The sequence below is a fragment of the Bufo gargarizans genome, chromosome 3 (assembly GCF_014858855.1).
Source record: "Bufo gargarizans isolate SCDJY-AF-19 chromosome 3, ASM1485885v1, whole genome shotgun sequence".
In the NCBI taxonomy this organism is placed as follows: Eukaryota; Metazoa; Chordata; class Amphibia; order Anura; family Bufonidae; genus Bufo; species Bufo gargarizans.
In genome coordinates this window covers 69,526,538-69,553,920 of record NC_058082.1, presented here as the reverse complement: position 1 = coordinate 69,553,920, position 27,383 = coordinate 69,526,538, and the positions used below count along the sequence as shown (strand labels likewise).

The 27,383-nt window shown below is 39.2% G+C and overlaps 1 protein-coding gene across 7 annotated transcripts in view; it reads right to left on the bottom strand.

Annotated features, from left to right (window-relative positions):
- POSTN (periostin) overlaps positions 1-27,383 on the bottom strand; it is a 79,736-nt gene that overhangs the window by 37,360 nt on the left and 14,993 nt on the right. For all 7 annotated transcript variants that reach the window (XM_044285161.1, XM_044285163.1, XM_044285164.1 and 4 more), the window contains exons 3-13: positions 18,032-18,096; positions 14,706-14,863; positions 14,450-14,614; positions 13,545-13,691; positions 13,008-13,149; positions 10,858-11,070; positions 8,847-8,981; positions 7,063-7,211; positions 6,320-6,456; positions 2,557-2,687; positions 215-345 (exon numbers count right to left, since the gene is read on the bottom strand). In XM_044285161.1, coding sequence (XP_044141096.1) covers positions 215-345; positions 2,557-2,687; positions 6,320-6,456; positions 7,063-7,211; positions 8,847-8,981; positions 10,858-11,070; positions 13,008-13,149; positions 13,545-13,691; positions 14,450-14,614; positions 14,706-14,863; positions 18,032-18,096 — 1,573 coding nt within the window. The remainder of the gene's footprint in view (positions 1-214; positions 346-2,556; positions 2,688-6,319; positions 6,457-7,062; positions 7,212-8,846; positions 8,982-10,857; positions 11,071-13,007; positions 13,150-13,544; positions 13,692-14,449; positions 14,615-14,705; positions 14,864-18,031; positions 18,097-27,383) is intronic.

Sequence of the window (27,383 nt, the reverse complement as noted above, 5' to 3'; positions counted from 1 at the left end):
AACAGAACATTAAATAAAGTCATTGCCTTGAAGGTCAGTTCTCTTTCTTATCTCTCTTCTAATGTATTGATTCATTTTGGATGCAATATGCATTCAAATGAAGAGCTAAGTAGAGGGTTTATCAACTTTTGGCAATTTTCAGTAAATTGAACAGAAGTTTTAAATAAAAATAATTAACAGGAAAAGAGAAAAGCAAGTATTGACATCTTATTACCAGTTTAATAATAATATTGCTTCCTTGAAGGGATTTCACAATGTTCATTACACCAGGCTCAAATCCACCACCAATGAATACTCCAGGGACCAGATGGTAAAGAAGAATATTCTGAAGAGCTACTCTGTCTCCTGAAAGTATATATGCAAAAGTATGAAGGGCAAACATAAATGAATGTTTTATAAGAATAAAGTGGAGGCATATGATCAACATTTGGATCTTTGGTATGAACAAGGAGGTAACTACAGTGTCTTGCAAAAGTATTCACCCCCTTGCCTTTTTTCGTATTTTGATGCCTCACAACCTGGAATTAACATAGATTGTTTTAGGATTTGTATTATTTAATTTACAGAACATGCCCACAACTTTAAAAATGTTTAGTTTTTTTAAATTGTGAAGCAAACAACAAATGGGACAAAATAACAGAAAAAGTAAATGTGCATAACTATTCACCCACCTAAAGTCAATACTTTGTAGAGCCACCTTTTGCAGCAATCACAGCTCCAAGTCACTTTGGATAAGTCTCTATGAGCTTGCCACATCTTACCACTGGGATTTTCGCCCATCCCTCCTTGCAAAACTGTTCCAGCTCCTTCAAGTTGGATGGTTTGTGTTTTTGAACAGCAATCTTTAAGTCTGACCACAGATTTTCTATTGGATTGAGATCTGGGCTTTGACCAGGCCATTCTAACACATTTACATGTTTCCCCTTAAACCACTCAAGTGTTGCTTTAGCAGTGTGTTTGGGGTCACTGTCCTGCTGGAAGGTGAACCTCCATCCTAGCCTCAAATCATGCACAGCGTAGTACAGGTTTTGCTCAAGAATATCCCTGTATTTAGAACCATCCATCTTTCCCTCAACTCTGACCTGTTTCCCAGTCCCAGCTGCTGAAAAAAACATCCCCACAGCATGATGCTGACACCACCATGTTTCACTTTGCGGATGGTGCTCTTTGGGTGATGTGATGTGTTGGGTTTGCGCCAGACATAGCGTTTTCTTCGATGGGCGAAAAGTTTAATTTTAGTCTCATCAGACCAGAGCACCTTCCTCCATACATTTTGGGAGTCTCCCACATGCCTTTTCACAAACTCACAGCAAGCCTTTTTGTTTTTAATCTAATAACAAGGACAGGTGCACTCTACTATCTTACTAAGCCCTCAAACTGGTGTTAAAATTGAGAGATTAGCCAACATTGTCCTACATGAGGACAGGTCTGAGCTCGAGCACCATGCCAAGGTTTCTCAAGTAGCTCGGGTTCTAACACTCACCTACCTGAGCCGTATGGGCAATACCAGCGCTCACTGCCCCTGGTATTGCCCATACGGCTCAGGTAGGTGAGTGTTGGGACCCCAGCTACTTGAGAAACCTTGGTGTGGTGCTCGGGCTCAGACATGTCCTCATGTAGGACATGTTGGCTAATCTCTCAATTTTAACACCAGTTTATCGGCTTAGTAAGATCGCACAGTGCACCTGTCCTTGTTATTAGATTGTTATTCTGTTTATCACATGCACACAATTGATATCTTGTGTAGGATGTCTCGTGTGGTACTTATGGTAAGCTGCAGGCATCCTCCACTGTATGCATTTTTGCTGGGGATCGCTATTAGCAACGGGCCACAAGTGCAGGATTTGCTCCCCTGTATATATTATGTGCATATGCTGTGAAGATACGAGATGTGCAGCACCTGAAACTACGGATACTGGAAGCCTGTGCTAGCATTTCTCCTCCGGTGTTGCTATCAGTGTGTGAAGAGTGGGAGAAGAGGGTTGCATTGACAATCCAACACAATGGGCAGCACATTGAACACATTTTATAAGTGGCCAGAAACTTGTAAAAAAACTCATGAAAGAACAAAGTTATGTTAAAACCAAGCACACCATTGTTTTTCTTGTGAAATTCCCAATAAGTTTGATGTGTCACATGACCCTCTTCCTATTGAAAAAACAAAAGTTGGATTCAAAATGGCCGACTTCAAAATGGCCTCCATGGTCACCACCCATCTTGAAAAGTTCCCCCCTCACATATACTAATGTGCCACAAACAGGAAGTTAATATCACCAACCGTTCCCATTTTATTAAGGTGTATCCATATAAATGGCCCACCCTGTATTTTTAGACACTTAGCTTTTTAACCTCAAATCGTTTTTTTTGCAGTCAGTGGGGCTGCCTGCAATCAGAACCAATCAGCAAGTGATAGCATATCCTAGTGATATATCACCCCTTACTAAGATTGAAGGCTTTTGATATCAAGTTGTCTAACACTTAAAATTTGCTCAGTGGAAGAGAATCGCTTACAGCCCTCCTTGATAATAAAGAAAATATAGAATGATCCAAACTCACGTTTCAGTATCTCAATATCTTCGCTGCTGAGTCCCTTGAATGCATCATTGGTAGGAATAAAGAGTGTCCATGATCCAGGTTGTGTCAGAAGGTCCTTCAGACCAGCATACTGGATTAGGTCTAGGAAAATACTGTTAAACATAGAAACATTGAATTAAATGCCGAAACATTTTTTAGGCCAAGATTAATGCTGTTATATTTAAGGCAGCTAATGAAATACAAAAGTGGGTTACTGACCACACTGCAAGATGCTGTCATCTCAGCCAAACCATAGACCACACATAACTTATTCTAAAGTGAGGTCATTGTTAAGCACATGATATGGGGAATAATAAGCTGAATAATATTCTGTAATTACATTTCCAATGATACAACAGTAAAGAATAGGGATGAGCAAATTGATTCTAAATGAATATGATTCAACACAAATTTCACAAATAATTCTTCTGCCAAACGAATCAAAAGATTTGTTTCAAACTAATTGCCCAAAACTGCGATCACCATGTGACTTTTTTAGGGAAGCAGGGCAGGGAGGGTGAAGATGAAGGACTGACCCTGGGAGGGGCCCTGGATGACACGCTCACCCCCAATGCTCTGCAGGAAACTTGTCAGTCAATCATGGGTAGGATATTGGCTGGTCTATTAGGCTGTGTGCAAAAGTGTAAAGTCGCCATTGTAAGCGCAGTCATTCATGTGAGAGGACGTGTGTGCCATTTCTCTGGCAGACACCAAATTCAAACTAAAGCCTGGCATGTTCAGTTCAGTGCATTTCAGTGCATCAATACTAGTGTGTTTGTAGAATGGGACATTTAAGTGAGCATCTGTATGTTATTTACCAGAAACAGTCACTATTTTATACTGTTTATAATTGAGCAGTTCAAGGCATTTAACTGCAACAATATACCAGTTTAATTCAGCTCATTATAGTGTGTCAACATACAGTACAGTACCGTTGTAAATTGTCAAAATCAATGTGCAGCGCTTTTGTAGAAGAGACGTTTAACTGCATGTCTGTTAATTACGAAAAAAACTGCTGCAATTTTGTTACCATTTAAAAAAATCTATGTTTCAAACCTGGAACTTGTTTAAATTGACCTCATCATAAAATGTCTGGTAAATGACAGAGTGGAAAATCATATTTGAGTGAAAATATGGGTGGCTATAGTAGTGCAACCAGCAGGCACAGTTTTTTTATTGTCTTGTCCAGACTCTAGCATAAGACCTGTACAAGTGTCCAAAACATTTCCTTTTTATCTCTAGCCCACTGATGCAACTGCTGCTGTCTGCCTGTTCATTGTGTTCCACACTGTACTGCAGCTGATACTCACACTGGTGCCACTACTACTACCCCTAAATTGATGCACTTCTTCTGCTTCGTCAGTGAGGTTCCCCACTGCACTGCTCCCAAAATGGGTATATTTTTGGATGCTTGTTCAGAACAAGCCTCTGCTTTTTCCAATACTACCATATGTGTGTCTAAGGACCTCAAGGCATCTACCCCAATAAGGAATAATTTATGGAATGTTTTTTATTTGAAAAAAATCATAACAATGCAATGGTGCAGTGTGTTTTTTAAACAAGCTATTTGTTAACACCATCAACTATGCGTTTATTAATAGCAATATATGTCAGATATATGTCAGATGTCACACTGACATTAATTACTATTGCTGTCATTACGTTAAAGACCTTAAATGGGGGGGGGAAGGGGTGGAGAAAACATTTGGGAAAAAAAAAGCTAGAAAGAGAAGAGAGAAAATATATGAGTCATAGAAGACCTCACAGTGTCATATACCAATTTTTGGGACAATTGGAACACTTATGAATCAGGTGTAATCATTCCAGGATAAAATTTAATTTTTTTACCAATTAGTTAGAATTGAACTAGAAACTAATTTCAAGAAATTCACTCATCTCTAGTAGATAATCTTCCAGAATGAATCAGTTGAAAAGACTATGTAGATAAGAAAAGTTAATCACAAATGTGGTGAACTGGTTGCTGGATAACTACATGTGTTATTCACATTAGAACTCAAAGAACGGTGCCACTGCATGCAAGAAGGCACTGTTGGTGTCTTATTAGTCAGATGTATTTTGAAGAAGCTAAATATGAAGCTTCTATTCTATCTACAAAAGATTACAATAAATATATTATTACCGGTATATTCTATCTATCTATCTATCTATCTATCTATCTATCTATCTATCTATCTATCTATCTATCCATCCTATATTCTGTGTAAACCAGAAACCCACAAACCAAAGCTTTTAATATAGTTATGCCAAACCTAGATGAAGTAAGCTTTAAAACCGGCCCGATAGCTGTATGCCAGATGGCTTGTGGTTTAATAAACATTTCATAAACCTGCACTGAAATTACTAATGAAAACTGCACAGTCGGCAGATCTAAAATAGATACTTTCTTTTCCAGCACATGACCTCATGTACCGAACTTTTATTTAACCGAGTAGAAATGCTTTTATTTATGAAGACAAGACTCTGGTCACATATTCATGTACTCTTTTCCCTCACTGAAGATGTTTCTCAATGGGTGACTCCTTCTCCCTGGCTGTGCCGCGATCCAATCACAGAGAAGAGCGTCACAGCCAGGGAGAAGGAGACGCCCATTGAGAAACCCTGATGTCTCCTCCTCCCTGTACCGATGCTCAGTATTAACATACTGAGCGGGAAAACTGGAGGGGGGCACAGTGGGGCGTAGGAGCGATATTTGAAAAAAACTGACAGGGTGGCAGCATCAGCTAGTACCCCGCAAGTAAAGGTATTTATCTAAACAAAACAAAAAAAAACATGAAAGGTCCTCTTTAAGTGTATCTAAATTTAAGTTAGATTTATGTTAATAAATGCATCTGCTTTTGTAACCTTTGTGCAACTTTACTGTATGTTAAACAGATGGCAAAAGCATGATGTGAACCCACCCTAAGTCTAAGAAATACTACTGTATGGCATGGATACAGAGGTTGAAAGAACCAAAGTTGCCTCCAACTCTTGAGCCACCAATGGTCCACATTGACACATGACATTGGTGCCATGAAGTGCAATCCTGATAACTGCACAGTAATATTATCATGCTTGATGGATTCCTTATTCATAAATTGTGTATAAATCCTATACAATGGGTTACAGCATTTCAAAAAAAGACCAAGTGTAAGTAATATCAAGGGACCCAGAAGTATCAAGATATGTCTGAAGATATGTGCAGTATATGCCATCAATTATTGACTTCCTCTACTCCCTGTCTATCCATTGTAGGAATGTAAGATACATAAACGTTCTGCCATGTATACTTGGTTACTATTGTTGCTGTGATTGAGGATGGGGAAGCCTTACGAAGGCTCACACAGCCCATTTGGAAGAGAAGAGGGGAAGGGGTAATCTGAGTTGGGCTTCCTCTTCTCATGGGCTGCATCTATGGTACTAATGTCCTTGTTATAAGGTATGAACTGAAGATCTATGAGAAAATTATAAATGAGCAAATCTTAGCTGCATGGAAAAATGTTTTATATTGTTTCATGGTATTGCTAGATTGGGCCCCTGTAAATTGAAAGCAGGTCCAGTGGTATTGCAGTTCATTCAATTAAATGGCTGCTTTTCTGAAAAAAGAAGACTTTTTTAAATCTCTAATAGCACATTTAATATTGATATTGGGAGCATCAATCATCAGTAGAGAAGGACAGGGATGAGCATAGAACATTTTTGGATATTAAAAAAACTAAGCAAAGCAAAACATTTTTCTTGAATTTACCTGAAACGTTTATCAAGGCTGATGATATCAAAGAATGACTTTTCAGCTGGCCTGATTATTTCCATGAATGTATGAATGGCACCATTTCGTCCCTCTTTGCTTCCACGAAGCATGCAGGAATTTTCAATGCACACAGCCTAAAATTAATGCAAAAAAAATAAATGTTAAAAATTGTTAGTACATGCTTCTGTTCTGCAACTTATAATAGCATAATATATAGTCATATTTCTGTTAGACATGTTAATGCTATCTAGAACAATCAAGAAAACATTGCATAAAGGGGTTGCCCGACCCCCAAAGCAATTTTAGTTCTAGCAACAACATTTCTCAGGACGATACTTACCTGGCATCCACGTCTCTCTCGATCAAAACATCCGGCGATGGGAAAAGCAGCCAATAGTAGGCTGTGATGGTCACCATTGAAGCCTGCTGTTGGCTGCTCCCCCTGTCACCGGATGTTTTGATCCGCGCAACAGGGAGATGCAGCGGCGGCCATGCAGAGATCCGGAGGGACGCGGGTGCGGGGTTTGGGTAAGTATCATCTATAGGAGGAGCCCCAGGCATTTTGGGGGTATTTATACTATTGGATAACCCCTTTAAGTAAATGGCTTTGTTTTCTTAACCTAAGCAATATTGGGGTCAGAGCACAGAAAAGTCCTTAGAGGCCTATTAAAAAACATACACAAGCAGCCACCGATGATGGTATACCACTGAAACAGAATATGATAATAGGAAACACTTACAGTGCGGTACACAAACACTCTGAGAGTCTTTCCATTAAGGGTTTCAAGGGTTTGTCCATTGTAAAGTCCGTTAAGGACAAACTTTTGCTTGATAATATGATTCTGCAGAATCAGCCTAAGAAGACGTTGATCCATTCTCAGTGTCTCATCTATAGGATGAAAAGGTAATAAATACAGTTCAGTCAGATCTGAAGTATCTTAATTTGTCTACTCCAGAGACGTTATCTGATCTCACACAACATAATGACCTTATTTAAAGTATTATAGCCCTCAGGACAGGGGGCGGAGAGCTCTTTGACAGACACCATTAGATATGTTTGTTTAACAGTTCTTGAAAGAATTTCTTTTGTTGATTTCAGTGTGCTGAGTTGTCCAAGTGAACGCCTGTGACCCAAATGTAGGACGCCATAAGATCTTGACTGTACTTAAAATAACAGATGTTCTTGTGAACTGTACATAATCTTAAGGGGTGACTGACCAATAAGGCATAGTTCATCTGCCAGTGAGCCCAGCTTGGTCTGGAATTTGTCATATTTATGTAAAGTAGAAGGTCACTGCCTCCCTAGCATATATATGCACCTTACCTGTCATTTACTGTCAGATAACACTTCCATACAATATCTGCACAATACAGGCATGTAGTACCCAAATACTATTATGGCTATACAGTGTTAAATAATACTTAATATGCAAAAATGACTACATACAGTATAGTGTCCATATTACATATAGGGGCACATTTATTAAGACCGGCATTTTAGACGCCGGTCTTAATAAGCCTCTGCGCAGATGGTGGATCCGCCAAAGTTATGAAGAAGCACCGGCCTCTCTATAATTTCGTACATACAGCATCAGTTCTAAATGTAAGGTAGCTTCTAAGCTGTCTAATATGTAGACCTTTTTCTACGCCTACAACGGGCGTAGAAAACGGTAAATAAAATGAACATATCGGCCCATCCCCTTCCCTGCCCCCACACCATGCCCACAATTTTAGATCTGGTGTGAGTGGAGCGAAGTCGCAGATAATGGCACAACCTTCTGCGCCTGAAATAAGCCTTATTTTGGTGTATTTCAGCATAGTAAATGACCCCCATGGTGTCCATATTACATAGCCATGGAATTTAAAACCCTGCAGTTCAGTGCCAAAATGCCACAAGGCGGCCCAAGGGCCAATATGAACCTGGAGCCAGAAGAGGTAGGTGTTAAAAATTGGGAAACTATGGGTGCTGCACTGGTGTCTTGTCAAATGGTAATTATTAGACCATTAAAATGCAAAATAAAATAGCTACGTGTTTGCTTATTGTAAGCTGAAACGCGTAGCTATTTTATTTTGTATTTTAATGGTTTTTGTGTTGTTTTTTTACAAATAAATACAGTTTTACAAGACACTAGTGCAGCGCCCAGAGTTTCACATTTTTTACACTTACCTCTTCTGACTCTGTTCCAGCTCCTGGATGGTTCTGGCAGGAAGGTGCAGCGGCCAGGTCTCTCTCCCTGAGGAATGCTAGTGCCGTTATCTGGTGTTGTGCTTAGGGTGCACAACTTACTCCGGCAAAGAGCTTATTGTACTGGGGATATTTCACTGTTGAAGGGGTTACACTAGGGGAGCACCCCCAATTCTCTTTTTCTTTATGGATATCATTAATATATTAGTCCTTTAACCTGCTCTTGAACTATCTTTAACTGATACGAATGGCCTTTCCTAGACACATTTATAGCAGTGAGATCTGCTGGCAGAAAGCCATATTTAGTTACTTTTAAGTATATACTTATGTTATACTTACCAGAGAAAGCATCATTTAAAGGAGCCAGGAGAGTGTATTCTGCCTCTGGTCTCAAGGCGGCTGCCAATCCCATTTGTGCCATGAGATCAGTGAAAGTGGTCTGTCGGCTTCCTGCAAGTTCCAGGACTTGCTTTGCTGAAATGATTAATGCAAATTGAATTAGTCCTTTACATTCCACTGGTCTTGCTTTTATTTCACATTTGTTTAATTCAAGTTAATAAATGTATCTGTGACAATGCCTCATATGCAGTATCACTTGCCAAGCATATGGAGAACATTTTCACATAATTATGGACTGTGAGGAAAACAAAATGTGGCATGTTCCTGTGCATGCTTCTTATATTGTAGCAGAGCCGTAGCTATAGTGGAAGCAGGAGAAGCGGCTTCTATGGGGCCTGAACTCAGAAAGGGCCCACACAGGGCCGCCTCAACAGTATTATACAATTACATTATATATAGTGACACTAGATACAATGACATACAGTATATACAAATGCAGCCAAGCTAAACTTGCTGGTTAATGAATTAAAGGGGTTCTCCAGGAATTATGAAAATGGAAATACTTAAATATTACTTTATTATAAATCTATTCTCAATTACCTTTCATTATTTATAATGGCTTGTTTTGTCTGGGGAGTGATCTTAAGGGGAAACAAAATAGCCGCTGTCCCATTAGTTCACACAAAACCTGTCCTAATCACACAGGAGGACAAGTTACTTTACAACACTGAGCTAAAGAGCTGCCTCATCCTCCTCTCTACTTGTCAGGGATTATGATCCTGAATACAGATGATAAGAACTTTAGCTGACTCTCTGGGGAATTTAGTTCATGAGCAGACATGAAGTGCAGAGAGGATGGACAGGACAGACTGTGGCAATGTGTTGCTGTAGTAATGGAGACTGTAAACAACTGCTGCTGCTCATTATCCACACCTCACTGTTTTTTCATGTCTCCTCATCATCTCCATTCCCACAGATATTCACCTATATTCAGGATCATGATTCCTGACAAGCAGAGCAGAGAGGAGGATGAGGCAGCACTATGGCTCATTGTGGTGAAGTAACTTATCCTCTTGTGTGATTAGGACAGGTTTTGTGTGTACTGACATTTTATTTCTTCTAATGATTGCTCCCTAGACAAAACAAGCCATTCTAAGTAATGAAAGGTATTTGTGAATATATTTATTATAAAAGAATAATTAAGTATTTTCATTTTTTTTTATTCCTGGAGAACCCCTTTAGGTAAAGAATGGCAAGAAAAAGATAACTAACTTTTCAATGGATTTCAATGGCTTTTATCACAAGATAACCGACAAAACTGTGCCATGTGTTATCAGAGTTAAGTTTAGCTTGACTACATCTGTACAGTACGTATGTGCAGAAAACGGATGGAGTGGCTGTCAAGCCTGGTCTAAGAGAACGATTATGACCAGCCACAGGAGTGTTAGTTTCACTAGATGAGGGGATAGTGAAAAAGTTGGGGAGGGAGCTTGTTCAAAAGTTTGCTATGGGGCCAGTCATTTCTAGTTATGATATCAAAATAAATCCCAGCAGGCGTATCGATTTTTTTCTTCAATGCTTTATTCCATACACAGGATGCATTTTGGCCCGTCCTGTGTATGGAATAAAGCAGTGAAGAAAAAATCGATACGCCTGCTGGGATTTATTTTGATTTTATAGTGGGAGCGATCCCTTCCCTGTGCAAACACATTTATAAGGTGGTGAGCTGTCTTTCTTCTATATCAAATTTCTAGTTATGCCACTGTATTGTAGTATGGATGACCCATATATTCACACATGGAGTGCCTTGGCTCTACCATACACAACTGCTATTGGTCTGTGTACTGCCAAACAGTGTCCGTACAATTGGCTTTTCTGTATGTTTGAGGTCTTAAAGTCTCCCTTTGGTGTAATTGCTATGGATTTAATTAGTGTCAATAGGTACCTCGACTAGGTTTGAGCATTTACTCCTACAGTAAGTTTAGTTTTACAGTAAAGACTTGACACTTACCAGAATCAGGGATGAGAACCTCATCAATCAGGTGAATAACACCATTGGTTGTGACAATATCCTTCCTGTTCACCAGCTTCTTGCCGTTCACAGTTAAACTGTCTCCATCACATCCAATCTCAAGAGAGCTTCCTTCCAGGGTCTCGAAAACTGCTCCACCCATTATGGCCTCAGAACACTGAACAGTGTCCAAGATGTGGAAGTTAACCAGAGCTGAAATATATACATAATGATGTACAAAAACTAAGGAAATTGGCACTGTGTAAGTGCAATTTGGAAAAACTTGCTGTGCCAGAGGTTACATTTCTGATTTTGGATTATACTGTATCTTATATATTGCCAACGAAAGCACAGCATTCTCAAATTTACTGAATCTACAGTAATACAATTAATATGTAATTATCCTATTTGTGTCACGCCTTGCCCTGTGAATGTGCAGAGATCTGTCAGACTGGCTGCACATGTCTGACTTTTTTGTTTGTTTCGATTTGGGTTTGAGCTGGATCCACCTTCCCTCAGGTGTACTGGGTTTCATTGTTAGTGAGACTATTTATCCCTCTTTACCCCAGTGGCCTATGCGGGTTATAGTTCTTTCCTGGGAGCTCTTGATTTATGGTGGATCGTCTGCTCCAGCTCTGCTCAAGATAAGTCCTCTCCTTCATTTCCCTTTATGTGTTTCATCTAGGCTTCTAGGGAGACGCTTGCTTCCTCCTGGTTTGAAGAAGCAGGTTGCCTCTTACCTTTTCCCTGCTGCTTAGGGTTTCCCCAGGGTGTTTAGGTTTAGACACGAGGGCATGTGCATATCCACCCTAAGGGTATGCACATGGGCACAGCAGTTTAGGGAAAGCTTTTAGGGATCACTAGGAGGTGACCCTTTTCTCCCTAGCTTTTGGGCCTAGTCGTTTGTTCTGTTTGTTTTCCCATGTTTGGTTATTTCCCCACTTACCTACCTATCGTGACAATTTTATACGCATCACTGCATGTTATTTAAGACTTGGTAATATGATGAAATTGATTTATTTTATACACTTTATCTTCGATGATGACTAATTAAGATGCAATTGACACATACACTGAATGGTTCCATGTCATTATTTACTTTAAATTATGCTCCACATAATTATGAAAATAGTAGATTTTTTAAGTAAAATTATTTCTGTCTAAGCTTTCCATTTCACTACAGTATAACTTGTAAAATCATTGGGTTACCAAAATTTTGAGATCACTTACTAGTTCAAATTTAGACTAACATAATTAAAGGGGCTTTTGGAGTATTTAATACTGATGACCTCAGAATAGGTCACTAGTATCCAATCAGTGGAGGTCCAACACCCTGGGCCCCTGTCGATCAGATGTGTGAATAGGCCACGGCGCTCTAGTGAGTGCTGAAGCCCTCTTGTGCTAGCAGCTGTGCTTGATTTTAGAGCTCAGCCCCTCCACTTGATTGGGACTGAGTGGCAACTAGACCATGTGAGTGATAACTGTGATATCACTGGCCTAGGAAGAGCTGATTGGCAGGGAGTCAAACCCACACAATCAGATATTAATGATCTATCCTTAAGATAGGTCATCAGCATTAAACACTCAGACAACACCTTTAACAGAGTTGTCCCATTTAATGCATATCAATAAGAAATGTGATTTCCAATAGGTGGGGGTTCCACCTCTAGGGCCCAGTCATATCTGAAGAAGGGGGACCCTGATGTCAATGGAGAACACTTGTGAAGATCTCCATCCACTGTTGTGGGACTTATGAAAATAGTTGAGTGTTCTCTCCGATAGCATCAAATGGAGAGTATATTGGGTGTTTATATTCTGGCCCCATTTTGGAGACAAGGACTTGGAGCAAGTCCCAGAGGTGGCACCTTTATCTATAGCAGATTTATGTCATATCCTACCAATATGCCATACATTTCCAGATGTGACAACCACTTTAATGACATACCAATACTATTACAAGATTACTGATTAACTATGGCATACTAACAATAGTATAATTTTGAAACAATTATTGGCTATATTGAGATCCAGTTGTATGTTAGCACCTAAGCAGCAAAATCAAAGTGGCCCCCTGTCTACTTCATCCTTGGGCATTTGATAAGGCTTCCTAGTGCTCCCATCAGCCCTGGCTGTATCCTCCTCATACATACCCTCAGCTGCTTTCTTGTCAGACATAATTCTCTCAAGAACATTACGTGGAAGTTTCTTGAAAGCCTCATCAGTTGGAGCAAACAGGGTATAATGTCCAGGTTTTCCGAGTTTTTCCATTACATTTGAAGCAATAGCAGCTGCCTGAAAAAGTTAATAGGATAGTATTTTAATATTCCTTGTCCAATGTTTGTCATCCTTCTCTGGATGGAATAATACATATTAAAATCAACATAGCATGAATAGATAGCATATAGATTTTAACTCTCTGCCGCCTACAATATCAAGTTGTTGTCTTCCTAATGAAGGACACTGTACAGAGGATATTTTACAATACACTTCTTTCTAAAGATTGTGTATTCCATCCAAACACCTCAGTGTGCCTTGAAGAACTGTGAGATGAACCAGGTACAACCATATAAAAACACAAACTGAGAGTTCTATAAACTCAGTAAATTACTTAGAAAAATATTCTAAGAGGATGCAGCCCTAAGGATACTTGAGCATGAGGATTGCTCTATTTACTTTAGAAAACCTACTCGAAGAGATGACAAATCATCTTCAGAATCAACAAAGTCCTCAATGGTGTTTCCCACAGCTGTCACAACACGATCAATCACATGAACAACGCCGTTGGTGGCAATCTGGTTACCATGGATTATTCTTGCACAGTTTACTGTAACAATCTGCAATAACAGATAGAAGAAAGGAGGATTACATAATTAAAATTACAGAACCTTTAAGAACCCTTAAAATATACTCAATGAACTTTAAAGAAAATGTATTGTAATTTAATTATTTATTTGTTAGGGTATAGAAGAAAAAGTACGTGTTTATTATTTCTTTAAATGTACCAATTTTTTAACGTACCCTATGGTGGCCATATTAAAAATATATGTACTTTTTGTATTATCTGTATAGACAGTGGAGAAGATTATAGGCGCCTTATGGGCAGCAGAAATGAACAGTAGTCAATTGATAAGCAAACTAATATTCACAGTCTTCTGGAAGTAATGGTGCACAGTGCACGGCTTTTCCCCTTTTTTACCCAAGAATTGAGAGTGATAGAAGAGATGCATACAGAGACTTGCAGTTTATATCGTGTTATTGCCCGGCCTTATCTAAACCTCCAACAGTACATAATGATAATGAGATGACTCTCATCATCGTGCCTCAACCTATACAGCAAAACTGACAAGTAAGATACACTGAATAGGAAACATCAGTCTACTGTAATTGTTCAAGTGGTCAATGTAAAAATGGAAATATTTTCATTTTTTTTATGGATAAAAAAATTATTGCAATAAAACAGCAATTTAAATAATATGTCATATACTGACAATTCTTTCCCTCTAAGATGGAAATAATTAAAAACTGTGAAATATAAATGTGTATAACCAAATTATAAAAACTACATGTATAAGGGTGATGGTGTTACACTTACCCCATTAGTATAGTGGTTTATCAGAAGAGGCTGATTGTTGAACATGGAGGTTACAGTCATTCCATTTCTGAGATCTTTAGTCAGCATTCTCTTGTTGAGCATGTGGAAATGGAGAGCATTAAGCAACTCAATATTCACATTGCTGAGTAGTGATGAACGAATCTCCTGAAAGGTAAATTTAAAAACATTTTTAAAAAATTTACTTTTTATTTTCTATTGCTCTATCATATGTATCAATATCAATAAATGTGCTTACAGGATCCAACAAGTCCCATGCATCATTGCTGGGTGAGAAGAAAGTAAAGGAACCAACTCCTTCTATCTCCTTCCTCAGGTCTGACCGATCAGAATAATCTTGTGTTGATGTGGTTCCCACGATTCCAAGAGTAGCATACACATTGTCAATAGGAGCAACTGATTTAGAAGGGAAAAATAAATGCGTAAATGTTTTTGTGCATGGAAGTAGAAGCATATCTGTGAGTCTTACATAGTTTTCAATCTTACCCAAGTAACTACAGTATGTCATAGGGGTTTACAAGTCTTCTTGCAATATAACAATAGTGCTAACTGGAGAAGATGCACTATGATATACCATGATGAATTAATGAGGGGAGAACTTCTTCTCCCTTCACCCAATGCATACAAATAAAAGCCAGACATCAATCACCACCAAGTAAAGGTAGGGACCATTCTAAAGAACCAAAAGAAGCCTTTCTTCCCCTGCTACAGTTGCTGCTCTGGTGCTCCTCACTGTTTTTTGTCTCACGATTGCAACCATAATATTCCCAACTACTCCACATATTTTGCTGCAGCTGGTCACTGTTCTTAATGGGTTGGTTGCGGACATCATCGCTGTAACACTGCATGTAGTGATGCCATGCTCAACCACCCCAAGTGAATTTTGAGGCTATTGATTGGCTGCAGTGATCCAGTGGAATAGTCATCACTACAGAGCCAAAAAAAAGAACATTTTTACCAACATTTTTGGAGTTTTAGAAAACTGGGCCAAAAATTATTCTAGGCTAATACTTTAAAAACTGGAGTAGTGTCTCATGACAACCTTCACAACAAATTTTATTTTACTGTTCCAATGGATCTAAAATTAAGAACGGTAACATTTAAAAAAATCTTGATTTAAAATATTCTGCTGTTTTGTATTGCATAGCTCCTATGTAAGCCAATGTATCGTTATGAAAACAAACCCTGTGTAGCCTGATCCTGCGGTCATTCTATTTCGTTCTTCTTGCTAACCATTCAAATTTGCATTAGCAAGACATGGTAACTGAAGGAAGGTAGTAATACTGCAAGATCAGACTACATTGGGTTTATTTGTAGTCTGTTGCCCTGGAGACACATAAGTCTGAGTAACAGATGAAAGCACAAAATAGTAAGATATGTTAAAGAGGACCTTTCACCGATTATCACACTGTGAACTAAGAATACAGACATGGAGAGCGGCGCCCGGGGATCTCACTGCACTTACTATTATCCCCGGGCGCCGCGCCGTTCTCCTGCTATGCCCTCCGGTATCTCCGGCCACTAAGTTATGTTAGGCGGAGTCTGCCCTTGTTCTTCTGTAGCGCTGGCCAATCTCATTGCCGAGCTCACAGCCTGGGAGAAAATAACCTCCCAGGCTGTGAGCTCTGCGCTGCAATTGGCCAGCGCTAGAGCAGAACAAGGGCAGACTCCGCCTACCATAACTTAGTGACTGAAATCTCCGCCTACTATAACTTAGTGTCCGGAGATACCGGAGGGCATAGCGGGAGAACGGAGCGGCGCCCAGGGATAATAGTAAGTGCAGTGAGATCCCCGGGTGCCACTTTCCATGCCTGTACTCTTAGTTCACATTGTAATAATCGGTGAAAGGTCCTCTTTAATAAAGACAATCTGGAGAAATAGAAAAATGGTTGCAAAGTTGAAAATAGCTTTTCATTGCCCAAAACCTAATGACATATGGGAAGTATTGGGGCAGATTTACTAATCCTGTGGACAGCATAAAGTTACACAGATTTGTCGCTGTGGCTCATGTATGAAACATTTGGTGCAAGGCTACTGTAACTACTTTTGTATAACTTTATGTATTGGATGGTTAATTCTTCAACAGAATTTTGTGCTAAAGTATTGGCACCTCTTAGGCCAATCCCCATTTCCTGCAAAACCCTGCCCCCTCCAAGAGGTAGGTGCACTTCGTTTCACTAAAACTAGATGTGGCAAATTGTGTCATATTTGGCACATTTTGCAACAAGGCCTAGGTGCAAAGACATTGGTAAATGTGGGTCATTCTTCTCAATCATAGCATTCAACAAACTAAATCAGTTGCATCTCATTATTTCAACAATGATATACCCTAATCAAATGCCCTACCCATTCTGATCAAGCTGGCAATACAAGCAAATTCTGACAACTGATTATTAAAATCATTCAATACAAAGCAAAATTCTTGCCAACATTTGGAACATCTGTTAAGTGAAAGGTAAATCTTTTTGCCTTGATAGTTGATTAATGACCATTAACACTGTGGAAACAAAAGTTGATACCAAGGACAACGATCCCATAAGCCCCATTCTGCTGGATTTAACAAGATAGGAGTCAGTAATTATGTGGACATTTACATAGCTGGAAAGATTGAGTCACTGTGGAATTATGAGGATCTTAACTGTCAGACTTCCGTGGTCCAGGAAATTATCACTTTAATACTAGGGAACTGAGAGTACTTAGGCTACTTACACACTAGCGTTTTTCATGAATCCGTCAGAGTCCAGCAAAAACGTTTCCGTTACTGATAATACAACCGTCTGCATCCGTTATGAGTGGATCCGGTTGTATTATCTTTAACATTGCAAAGAAGGATCCGTCATTAACTCCATTATACGTCAATGGGGGACGTTTTCTATTGTGGCAGATTGTGGCAGATAAAACGGATCCGTCCCCATTAACTTGCATTGGGGGTCATGCCGGGTCCGTCTTGCTCCGCATCCCAGGACAGAAAGCAAAATACAAATGTTGCAGTTTGCTCTCTGGTCTGGGAACGCAACTAAACAGAATGGAATGACATTTGGAACACTCCTTTCTGTTCAGTTCAGTTTTGTCCCCATTGACAATGAATGGGGACAAAACTGAAGCGTTTTTTTCTGGTATTGAGCCCCTATGACGGATCTCAATACCTGAAAACTTAAACACTAGTGTGAAAGTACCCTAAGCTATATAACAAGTGAAGAAACATTGCCAACAATAAAAGAAAGGCAGGATGAACAGACAGATAATTAATTAGGTACAATACAGAAACGTACGCTTTACATCTGAGGCTGTCCTCACCGGTGGGCTGTTCTGGCATTGAATGCCAGGAATCTGCCGGACAAAAACTGTTGCATGCAGCAGTTTTTGTCGGGCCGATTAACGGAATATGGCCGGATAGTGGCCCATTTTCTTCCAGATCCCATTATAGTCAATGGGGTCCGGCGGGCAGGTATCATTAGCCGATAACGCTGGAATCTGAGAACTTCAGCAGGCTGTTCTTTCCTTCTCCTTGCCAGAGAGGACAGCTGCAGATGTGAAACTAGCCTTATGAAATAATTGCCATACCTGCAGGACATCCTGGTTGACCATTCATCTTCATATAGCCAGGGCAGCATTCATAAAGGACAGTGCTGTTCAAAAGAATAAATGTATAAATAATGGTCCCAATAAGCATGAAACCTGTACCCCATCATTTACATTGTACAAAGTACAGTCATTCAATGACTTCACTGCACTCATAATGAATCATTCTCTCTCTCTCTCTATATATATATATATATCCAATAGCACAACATTTTAAATTGCTGAGTGTAGAAATATAGTTCATGAAGATTATTTAGACATTGCATCGCGTTGTCCGAATAAACTTTGTAAACTATAATCCTCATCTCAGCAGTGCTTCTATTCACAGTGATTTTAAATTGCATATTATTATTTTTTGTGCTGCCTACCATAACACTTCGGAAAACTGCCTAAACAAAGAGATGTGTATAATATTTGCCAAATATAATAAGAATCTGAACCATGTTTTGGCCTAAAATACTGCGTACATGTGCAACAGTTATAAAGCGCTGCTTGAGGAAGAGAGAAATATCTAACATACCCATGAAGTTGTGCAGAATTTTGATATTGATAGAATATCTACAGGATAGGTCATCAATGTCAGATCAGTGGGGGTCAGATACCACCTCACCCCTGCCAGTCAGCTGTTACCTTGTAGCTCGCTGGTACATTGCATTCACTTCAGTGGGAGTTTTGCTGCAAATACCAGTTCTTTCTACTACTTAATGGACAGATCCGTGTAGTTCTATCGCCGACTTTCAGCACTAGAGCTACACAGTAATGCCTAGTTGCCAGGGGTACAAGATGTTGGAATGCCCCCTAATCTGATACTGATGACCTATCCAATACCAAAATCCTGTACAAGATTAAGATTTAAGATTACCAAAACATGCTCCATTTTATTCAATTTGCCAGAATTTGCACCATCTCATTTTCCTTTCATGCATTATATCCAAAACAGAACAGGTTATATTATTTTATCCAGTCTCTTTTGAAGGCTATGTACACCTTTGAGGGCATTTTTTTTTTATTGCATTGTACTCATTTTTAGTAGTGATGAGCTGCAGGGTCAATATTTGAATTCGCAATATTTTGCGAATATTTAGGCAAATCGTCGTCATATATACGCAAATTCGAGAAGTCGCCATTATTCTCTTGATTGCGAAAATCGGCAATGTAATATGTGTGTATTGCGTGCGCAATACAGGCGTGGGTCACTGTTGCTACATTTTTCAAGCTGCTAGAAGTTTCCTGAGACTGGAGAACATGGTTGGCACGGCAGAACATTACAATAGGTTTATATGCAGATAGAGTGCTCCAATATTTTTGCGATTGCACAAATCGGCAATTAATGATGCGCATATTTTTGCGCAATACGAGCAACTTCACATTTTAGCAGGTCTGACTACATATTACTGACTGGTGCACCATGTATTGTCACACTACCTAACACCCTGCACTGGAACCTGCACTGGAACCTATCAGCCACACTATATCAGTATATAACCCACACTGACTATCTCCCACTATCTCCCACTAACTATCTGTAATATATATATATATATATAAGCTAACTAACTATCTAATGTAAAGCCCAGAGCACAGCAATGACACTGCTCTCTCACAGGACTCCATAAAACTACAGAAGATGGCTGCTATGGGGTAGGCAACTTTCCTATTGGTTGGTTACTGATGAAAAAAAATCTAGAATATTCAAGAATACGAATATACAGCACTATATTCCAAATATTTGCGATTTCTCAAAGTGGCGATATTCGCGATTAAAATATTTGCGCCCAACACAAATTTTTAGCCAAAAGTAATTTTGTATTGGTCTTTATTGCAAATATGGAGCCCTTTTTCTGTACAAGGCTGAGATGCTCTGAAAGCGAGATCTGAATTTTCTCTCTCCTTAGTCAGCAAGCTCACCTGAGGGGCTCCTTATCTCTGCTCTCTGACATTATAAACACTCATTATAGCTCATTTTGTATCTTACTGATAATAATGTGGCTTAAATAAATGATTATGACCTCTTAGTAAATTAGAGATAAGAGTTATTATCAGCTGACCAACACACAAAGTAAAAAAGTACAATTCTCACAGCTAAACGGCTCAATAGTTTTAATAAAGACCGATTGGAAAAATATTTTTAGCCCAAAATAAGTAAAATGCAATAATAAAAAAAAACTGCCTCCAAAGGTGTACATAGCATTCAATGACTGATGAGTCATAAGTCAAAAGTATTAAAAAAAAGTAATTGATTTAGCAGGAGTACATAAGGACAACTTCTTTCCAGGATATATGCAGACACAGTGGGGATCTCTATTAGCCAGAATGGAAAAGCAGCTGCTCATGTTCTGGCAGACTCAAGCTGTCCATTTATTTTAAGGAAGGTCTTGCCTGAATGACTGTCATGTAGTATTACACTATCCCTGCAATGACCACTTCAGGGCAAATGCATAGTCTTGTGAATTTTCCTCTAACACAGTCAGCTGTTTGTGTGAAGCCTTCCTATCAGGTGTATGGCACACAGTGCCTTCTTGGATGACAAAAGAACAGAATAAACAGCAGCAGCTTTACTAATCCTATAGGTGCCAGGCAGTCTAGTCCTGCTCCAGATTTATCACAGTGGCTCAGACTGGATGGTATATTTAGTGCAGGGATAAAGACTTTTGTCTAGCTTTATACTAACTATTGGTTACTTGATTGCTTTAGTTTGAAACAGAATTTTACACCAGAATGGCACAGTTTTGGTGCTAAATGGTGCATATTAGACTACACCCCTTTCCCCAAAGCCCCAGACCTTTCCTGTTAAGCCATGTCCCATTGTCAAGCTAGGTGTAGAGGATTTCTCAAGAACAAGATGTGCAAAACTGAACCAAAAAGCATGGTATAGATCTGTAGGAGCTGAGCAGATATGTAGTTTTGTTGGAAAAGATTCAATAAAACTTGTAACTTATACATTTATATCTTTGCTTTTTGTAACTAAAGACCACCTCTGTGAACAGCTATCGGCGCACGGGGTAGGTGTTATCAACAGTCTATGTATAATTGTGCATATAGAGACTGCTGTAAGTCACTGATAACACCTCATCAGAAACTGACCTATTGTTTAAACATATTTTTTGAGATTTTTTAATGATATTATTTTTAATTTTCCAGGTCAATATATATAATTAATCAAAGAACATAAAATCCTGCCGTTTTTACACTGTCCACTAAGCCTAAAGATAGGCGCCACTTCTTGGTCTGTACATATCACTTTACTGCAGTTACTGCTTAGCCTAGTTTCACACCTCTGGAGTGAAACTCCAGCAAGGGTTTTCCGTCCCACTCTCCGCTTGTCTGCCAGAATGAGTACAGATCTCCTCTGGAACCCTTTATACTTGATGGGGCCTAAGGACATTCTGCTCGCATCTGGCAGTGCCGGATCTGGTGAATTCCGGGATGCTGATCTCTGCCTGAACAGCCTCTTGGAATTGACACCAGAGGAATAAAAATAGCCTTATCATTACAGGCAATTTTAGAATGGCATATGACACTTTTGTGTAGATAAGACAGGATCCACCATTCAGAATAAGTGATTTTCAAAGCTTATCTATTCTTTCCCTGTACAATGACCTACAGTATGCACAGGTCATAGAGCAATGTCCCCTGGGACATTGTGTCTATGGCCCATGGAGCAGTTATATTTTTTATGGCTTTCTAAATGCTGTTAAGAACAGCTCAAGATGGCTGTCCCTATAATCATGGTCAGATAATAGAGTAATAAAATATGCAATAAGAAAAAAAAAAATTGAAAAATGGATATGTGTGACACATTTTATTTAAGTTAGAAAAAGAAGAGATATACAGTAAGGGGGTAATTTATTAAAACTTAATAAAGCTCCAGCCTTGGCGCCGGACTCTCCATAACTTCGGCACATCCAGCGCTGCTTCTAAATGTAAGCCAGCTTCTGAGCCGCCAGTCTGTCCGCCTCCCCACCCATACCACGCCTACTTTTTTAGACCTGGCGCAAGTGGGGAGAAGTCCCAGATTGTGGCTCAATATGCGCCTGAAATACACCTAATAAATGACCCCCTAAATGTCTAAATATAAATGTCTAAATTAGAAGAATTACTGAATCTTTTCTCATAAAACTATACATCAATCTGCTCGGCTCCTCCTGCTTTGTAACGTTCAGCTTGCAGATTGCACTGTATCCTGTGGAGACAGGATCTCTTTAATAAGTTCAATATCAAGTTAACGTTTTCCACATATGTATCCTCTAGGGATCAGTAATCAACAAGCTTCGTTGGAAGTGGTATTTACAGTATACAGAGAATTCTCAGACTGAATACAACACATTGAACTTCTCTTTTTGCATACAGTATGTTCCAATATCATATGTACAACATGCCCATGTACAAGTCAGACCTTAAATAACCTGCCATAGCCGCAAATAGGAATGTATATCCACCATTGCTACATCTGCAGTAAATCAATTAGGATGGCAAGAGGCCAAATAAAGCAAACTTTCCTGCATATTAAAAAAGTCTGTAGGAAGAGTTCTTTAGGAAAAGTTCATATTACGGAACAATTCTTACACTATGAAATGGAGAACTGAGATCTTTGATTGTGAAAGCATTAGATCATACAGCTACTTGTGGAGGTTGTTGTGGCCTTGAAGTACATGACACGATTTGAGAGCCTCTTAAAGTTTATTTCTGCAAGAGATGGCCATATGTAGAATGAAGAGATTTGGGCCTAAGCCCCTGGGATGTAGGCATATACTAAACGCTAGAGTTATGAGCACGTTTGTCAAGGAAGAGCTTCAAGTGAAGACTTAAAGTAGAACCATGTGAATCAAATTCAATTAAGTTTTAAAATGTTTTCAGAAAATTCTAATTTTTGAGCGTGTGACAAAAGTTAAAATCTTCCACTCCACTTCTAGATTTGAGCATTTCAGCCTCTATTTTCTCATATATGGCACAAACTGCTCTGTAAAATACATTTTTTTGTGACTCACTCATCTCTAGCTGCCAATAAAATTGTATTATGTATGGCAATCAGTAAGCAGAGTATCACATTGTAGTAGGCCAATAGTGCTGTTAATACTCAACATAAGGCTCCCAGTAGTCCTACTCCAACCAGTTTTACTTATTTATGGCATACTGTAGTATCTGCAACTGGGACACATTGATGAATCCTTATGGGTTGCGAAAAACATTTATCATTTTAAAGAATTATGAATTTTATTCAGAATGGCCCAGTTTGAGCTTGGGGCACCACATCCATTGGAGCTCAGGATGGTGTAGACCATTGCTATTCGATCCAGTGCTTCTGTCAGTCCTAGGGTTTGCCAAACACTGCTTCAGAAAATTCCCAAGATAGAGATTGGAATTTTCTTTTCACTAGGTGCACCATTTCCTGGTCCTGGTGAACCCCCAGATTTGGTAGTTTACAAGTTACCTCAACTATAAATGTTCTCTCAGCTATGTTTACTTGTTGTATCCATAGGTAATGACATAGGGTCAAACGGGTCTGCAACTTGAAGCTTTAAGGGCTCAATAAAAATCGGTAAAAGCCCCCCTCACCTACCAAGTATCATTTATAATACTGGTGTCTGGGGCAGAGGACCATTACGCCCTATTCAAAGCATCAAGTCTGGATATGAATACTACCTCTGCTACCTCTTCTGTGTCGTAATACATGTGCTTCTTATATCTTTGCCTACACCGCTGCACTTGACATACCAAAAATAAAAAATTATAAATGAAGATTTTAGAAAACAATGAACGTACTTAACACTACTCTTTTTTACATTTGACATGTTTAACCTTCTTCTTTCTCCAACTACCTTACTCCTTTCTGCAACTGTACTAAAATAATTTTACCTGAGATTAATGTAATGTACTACTGGAAATCATTAATTACAGCAAATCTTGGCAAAAATCCAAACCAAAATGTTGTTGGAAGAGAGGATTTAACATAGAGTGCAAACAGGGAAGGCAAGAATAGTTTACAGATAGACAGTACAACTTCCCTGCTTAGTTTAAAGATTTGACATACAAGCAAATTATAATCAAAAACACTTCATATTGTTTAGCATCGCTAGTCTGTTAAGGCAATCTATGAGGAGCCACATAGTCAGTAGGAGGTTGCATACATAGTATGTCTTTTAAAAAGGTTATTTCAGCAAGACAGACACTTATTAAACAAAGCTGCCACATCAATTAGCTGATATTGACAAGAGGCCTACATTTGGAGACTCATTTAAATGGCTGACCATAGTAATTGTGTACATGGAGGGGCCGTGGCCAGAAGCGGAGGAGTCGCTCTTAAAACCTATTCTGACTCATAGATGATGGTAGTGAGCAGACTCACTTCTTTAGCATCCATATGCCTTAACAGAGCATATTGAAAGGGGCTGTATCTATGGCAACACAAATAAATCATAAAATTGTGATAGCCTGGGAGTGAAACTTCTGGAACCCCACCATACAAAAAAATAAAAATAGGAGCCCCAATTTCCCATTCACAAATTTAGATGTGGATGCAAAATGAAGGGGCCATAGAAAGGAGCCAAACACCAATATTTGGCTATTACCAGTACTACCATTCACTGGTACATTTTGGCTAAAAGCTGTACAAAGAGGACGCGGTGCTGCATGAGTGCTGAGATATTTTCTTAGGCCATGTGATATCACATTGATCAGTCACATAGCCTAGGTGAAGCGCAGCCCCATTTAGGTGAATGTGGCTGAACTGTAATACCAAGCACAGCCACTATATGATGTACAGTATAGAGCTGCACTTGGTAAGCTGCAAGAAGGTCACGAGGCTCACAGGACCACTGTGGCCTGCTCAAACAGCTGATTGGCACGGGTGCCAGGAGTAAGACCCCCACAAATCTGATATTTATGAACTACGGATGTACAGTAGTAGAGTTAACACACATGATTTATGAGATGTGTTATCTAAACTAAATGCGTTAAGCAATCACCTTCAGTTGCTTTTCAATGGCTTTTGTCTCAAGATTACGCACGGAGTTAATAAATTTGAGTTAAGAGCTTGAGTGCTAACATCTGTATCATGAGGATTGTTCATCGATATGCAACTCCAGGAGAACCCCTTTAACCATAACACCAAGTGTCTCCAGCAGACATGTCTTACCAGCAGTATTGTTGTATTATGCCTTACATCAAATTCTGCCTACTTACTAATCTTTATAAGTCTCTTCCTCTGGGACCCAGTTTCTCTCAAGTATTCCTCTTTAGCACAGGTTACAGCTGAGCCTCTAGTACTGTGTCAGAAATCCTGAGGTACGTATTGTCCTCCTTTGGGCCAATCCAACCCTGTTTCTACATGATTTTATTGGCTAAATCGTGAATTTTGTGGCAGTAAGATAGCCTTCTACACAAAACATAAAACTCTTGTAGAGCTTGCTGGGATTACTGTATATATAGTACGTTTTCATAGTTACAACTTAGAAAGTGTATTTCAATGATGAATGTAGTTGTAATAGCTATAGGTATGAGATGTTTAGAAATAAATCAGCTAAGGGAAAGTGAGCACATTTTTTATTCTCACACAGATGTATTACAGTCTTGTAAGTAAATCTGTGAAATCTGTGAAATTATTTTGGCCAGAGCTCCAAACTCAGGTCTGGAAAAGCTCAAATTTGCTGAAGATTTTTGCGAGACCATAATAAAGTGCTTTAGTTTTCCAGGAAAGTAAGTGGCAACATTATAGCTAAATAGATTTTCTCTTTCATTTCATGTCTTAAAAAGGAGAAACCATGATGCAAATATGGCTCAACAACAAAGATACATATTCACAAATTGCAAGCCAACCAGGCACAATTTTTGTAGGATATCATCATAGTTTTCTGTATCCATTACATCATAAAGGGAACTTTCCATGCAAAACTTAGAGGGGTTGTCCAGCCTTGGAGCTGACAGACTCTTGGGTCCTAACTTTTGCTTCTGAACATAAAAATTCCCACTAAACTGCTCTGTACCAGGCTGCTTCTGGTTCTCGAAGGACCAGGAAGAGGTTTGGTCCTGTGACCACAGTGGTCAATTACAGGCCTCAGCAGTCACAGCAGAATGAATAGTATGCTGTGATGTTGCATCCAAGCCATTGTGACCATTAAGGCCTGTGATTGACCACAGCGGTCTACAGATCAAGCTACTTCCTAATCCTGAATTGAAAAGATGTGGCCGGGAATGGCAGTGGGACCGCAGGCAACTGAATAGAGCTCCAAGGCCAGACAACCCCCTTAAGCACTGTGCATGCCTAGTGCTGAGCCTAACGGGGTAGTACATGACACGGAATTGGTGTACTCCCTGTGTTATTCAATGTCCCTTTAGGTCCTAAACTAGAAATAACACAGTGTACATGTTACTTTCCTTGAGTAGCAGAATATTAACAGTTTCGAATTTATAATTGCCTGCAAATTATAACTTTACCTTATGTACTCAGTTGATATTAAAAGAATTATAGCAACTTTAGCCATGATTTTGCTATTGCCTTATAGTAGAGGGGTTGTACGGTATATTGTCCGTATGTTAACTTGGTGTGATCTTTCACAACCTTTATGACCATGATTGGGAACTCTACCTACTTTAAACTACAACATTTAAAAAGTCAAAGCTTATAAACAGAGCGGCAAACATTAATCACATACATCTAGAGATGTCCTCAGCAGATAGAATAAAGAAGTGATCAGAGAGAAGACATTTTCTGTCAATACATCCATTAAAGAACATTACAGATTGCGTTCAACTGCAACACTAGTAGATGAGATAGAATTTAGGTTTATACAAGACTAAAAAGGAGAGGACAGAAGTACTTTGATGAAAGAAACGATGAGTGATCTGTTCTAGATGGTTTTTTACATGGATTTACTGAAGATGAGTAAGGAAAATCAAGATACAAAATTATTGCGAAATGTTTTGATATGCACCTACTACATACAGGGAGTGCAGAATTATTAGGCAAGTTGTATTTTTGAGGATTAATTTTATTATTGAACAACAACCATGTTCTTAATGAACCCAAAAAACTCATTAAAGGGACTCTGTCACCAGTTTCTAACCCCCACTTTTATAACTATGGTTCTCTCTATTGTCCCCTTCTCATTACAAAGCTGCTGTTAGAAGTAAAATCCGCCGTGTAGTTTTCATATAAATCACTTTTATCTAACCTGTCAATCTTCAGTATAAGGTGCCCAGGGCGTTTCTGTTGTTCTGAATGTGCCGGTTTTCGCCGCCGCCGTTGGTGCCCAGCTCCTCCCATGTTCTTTTCTGCGCCACCTCGATGTTATGCAATCCTCCTCCGGCTCTCGTCAGTGCCCCCTCCTCCTTTGCA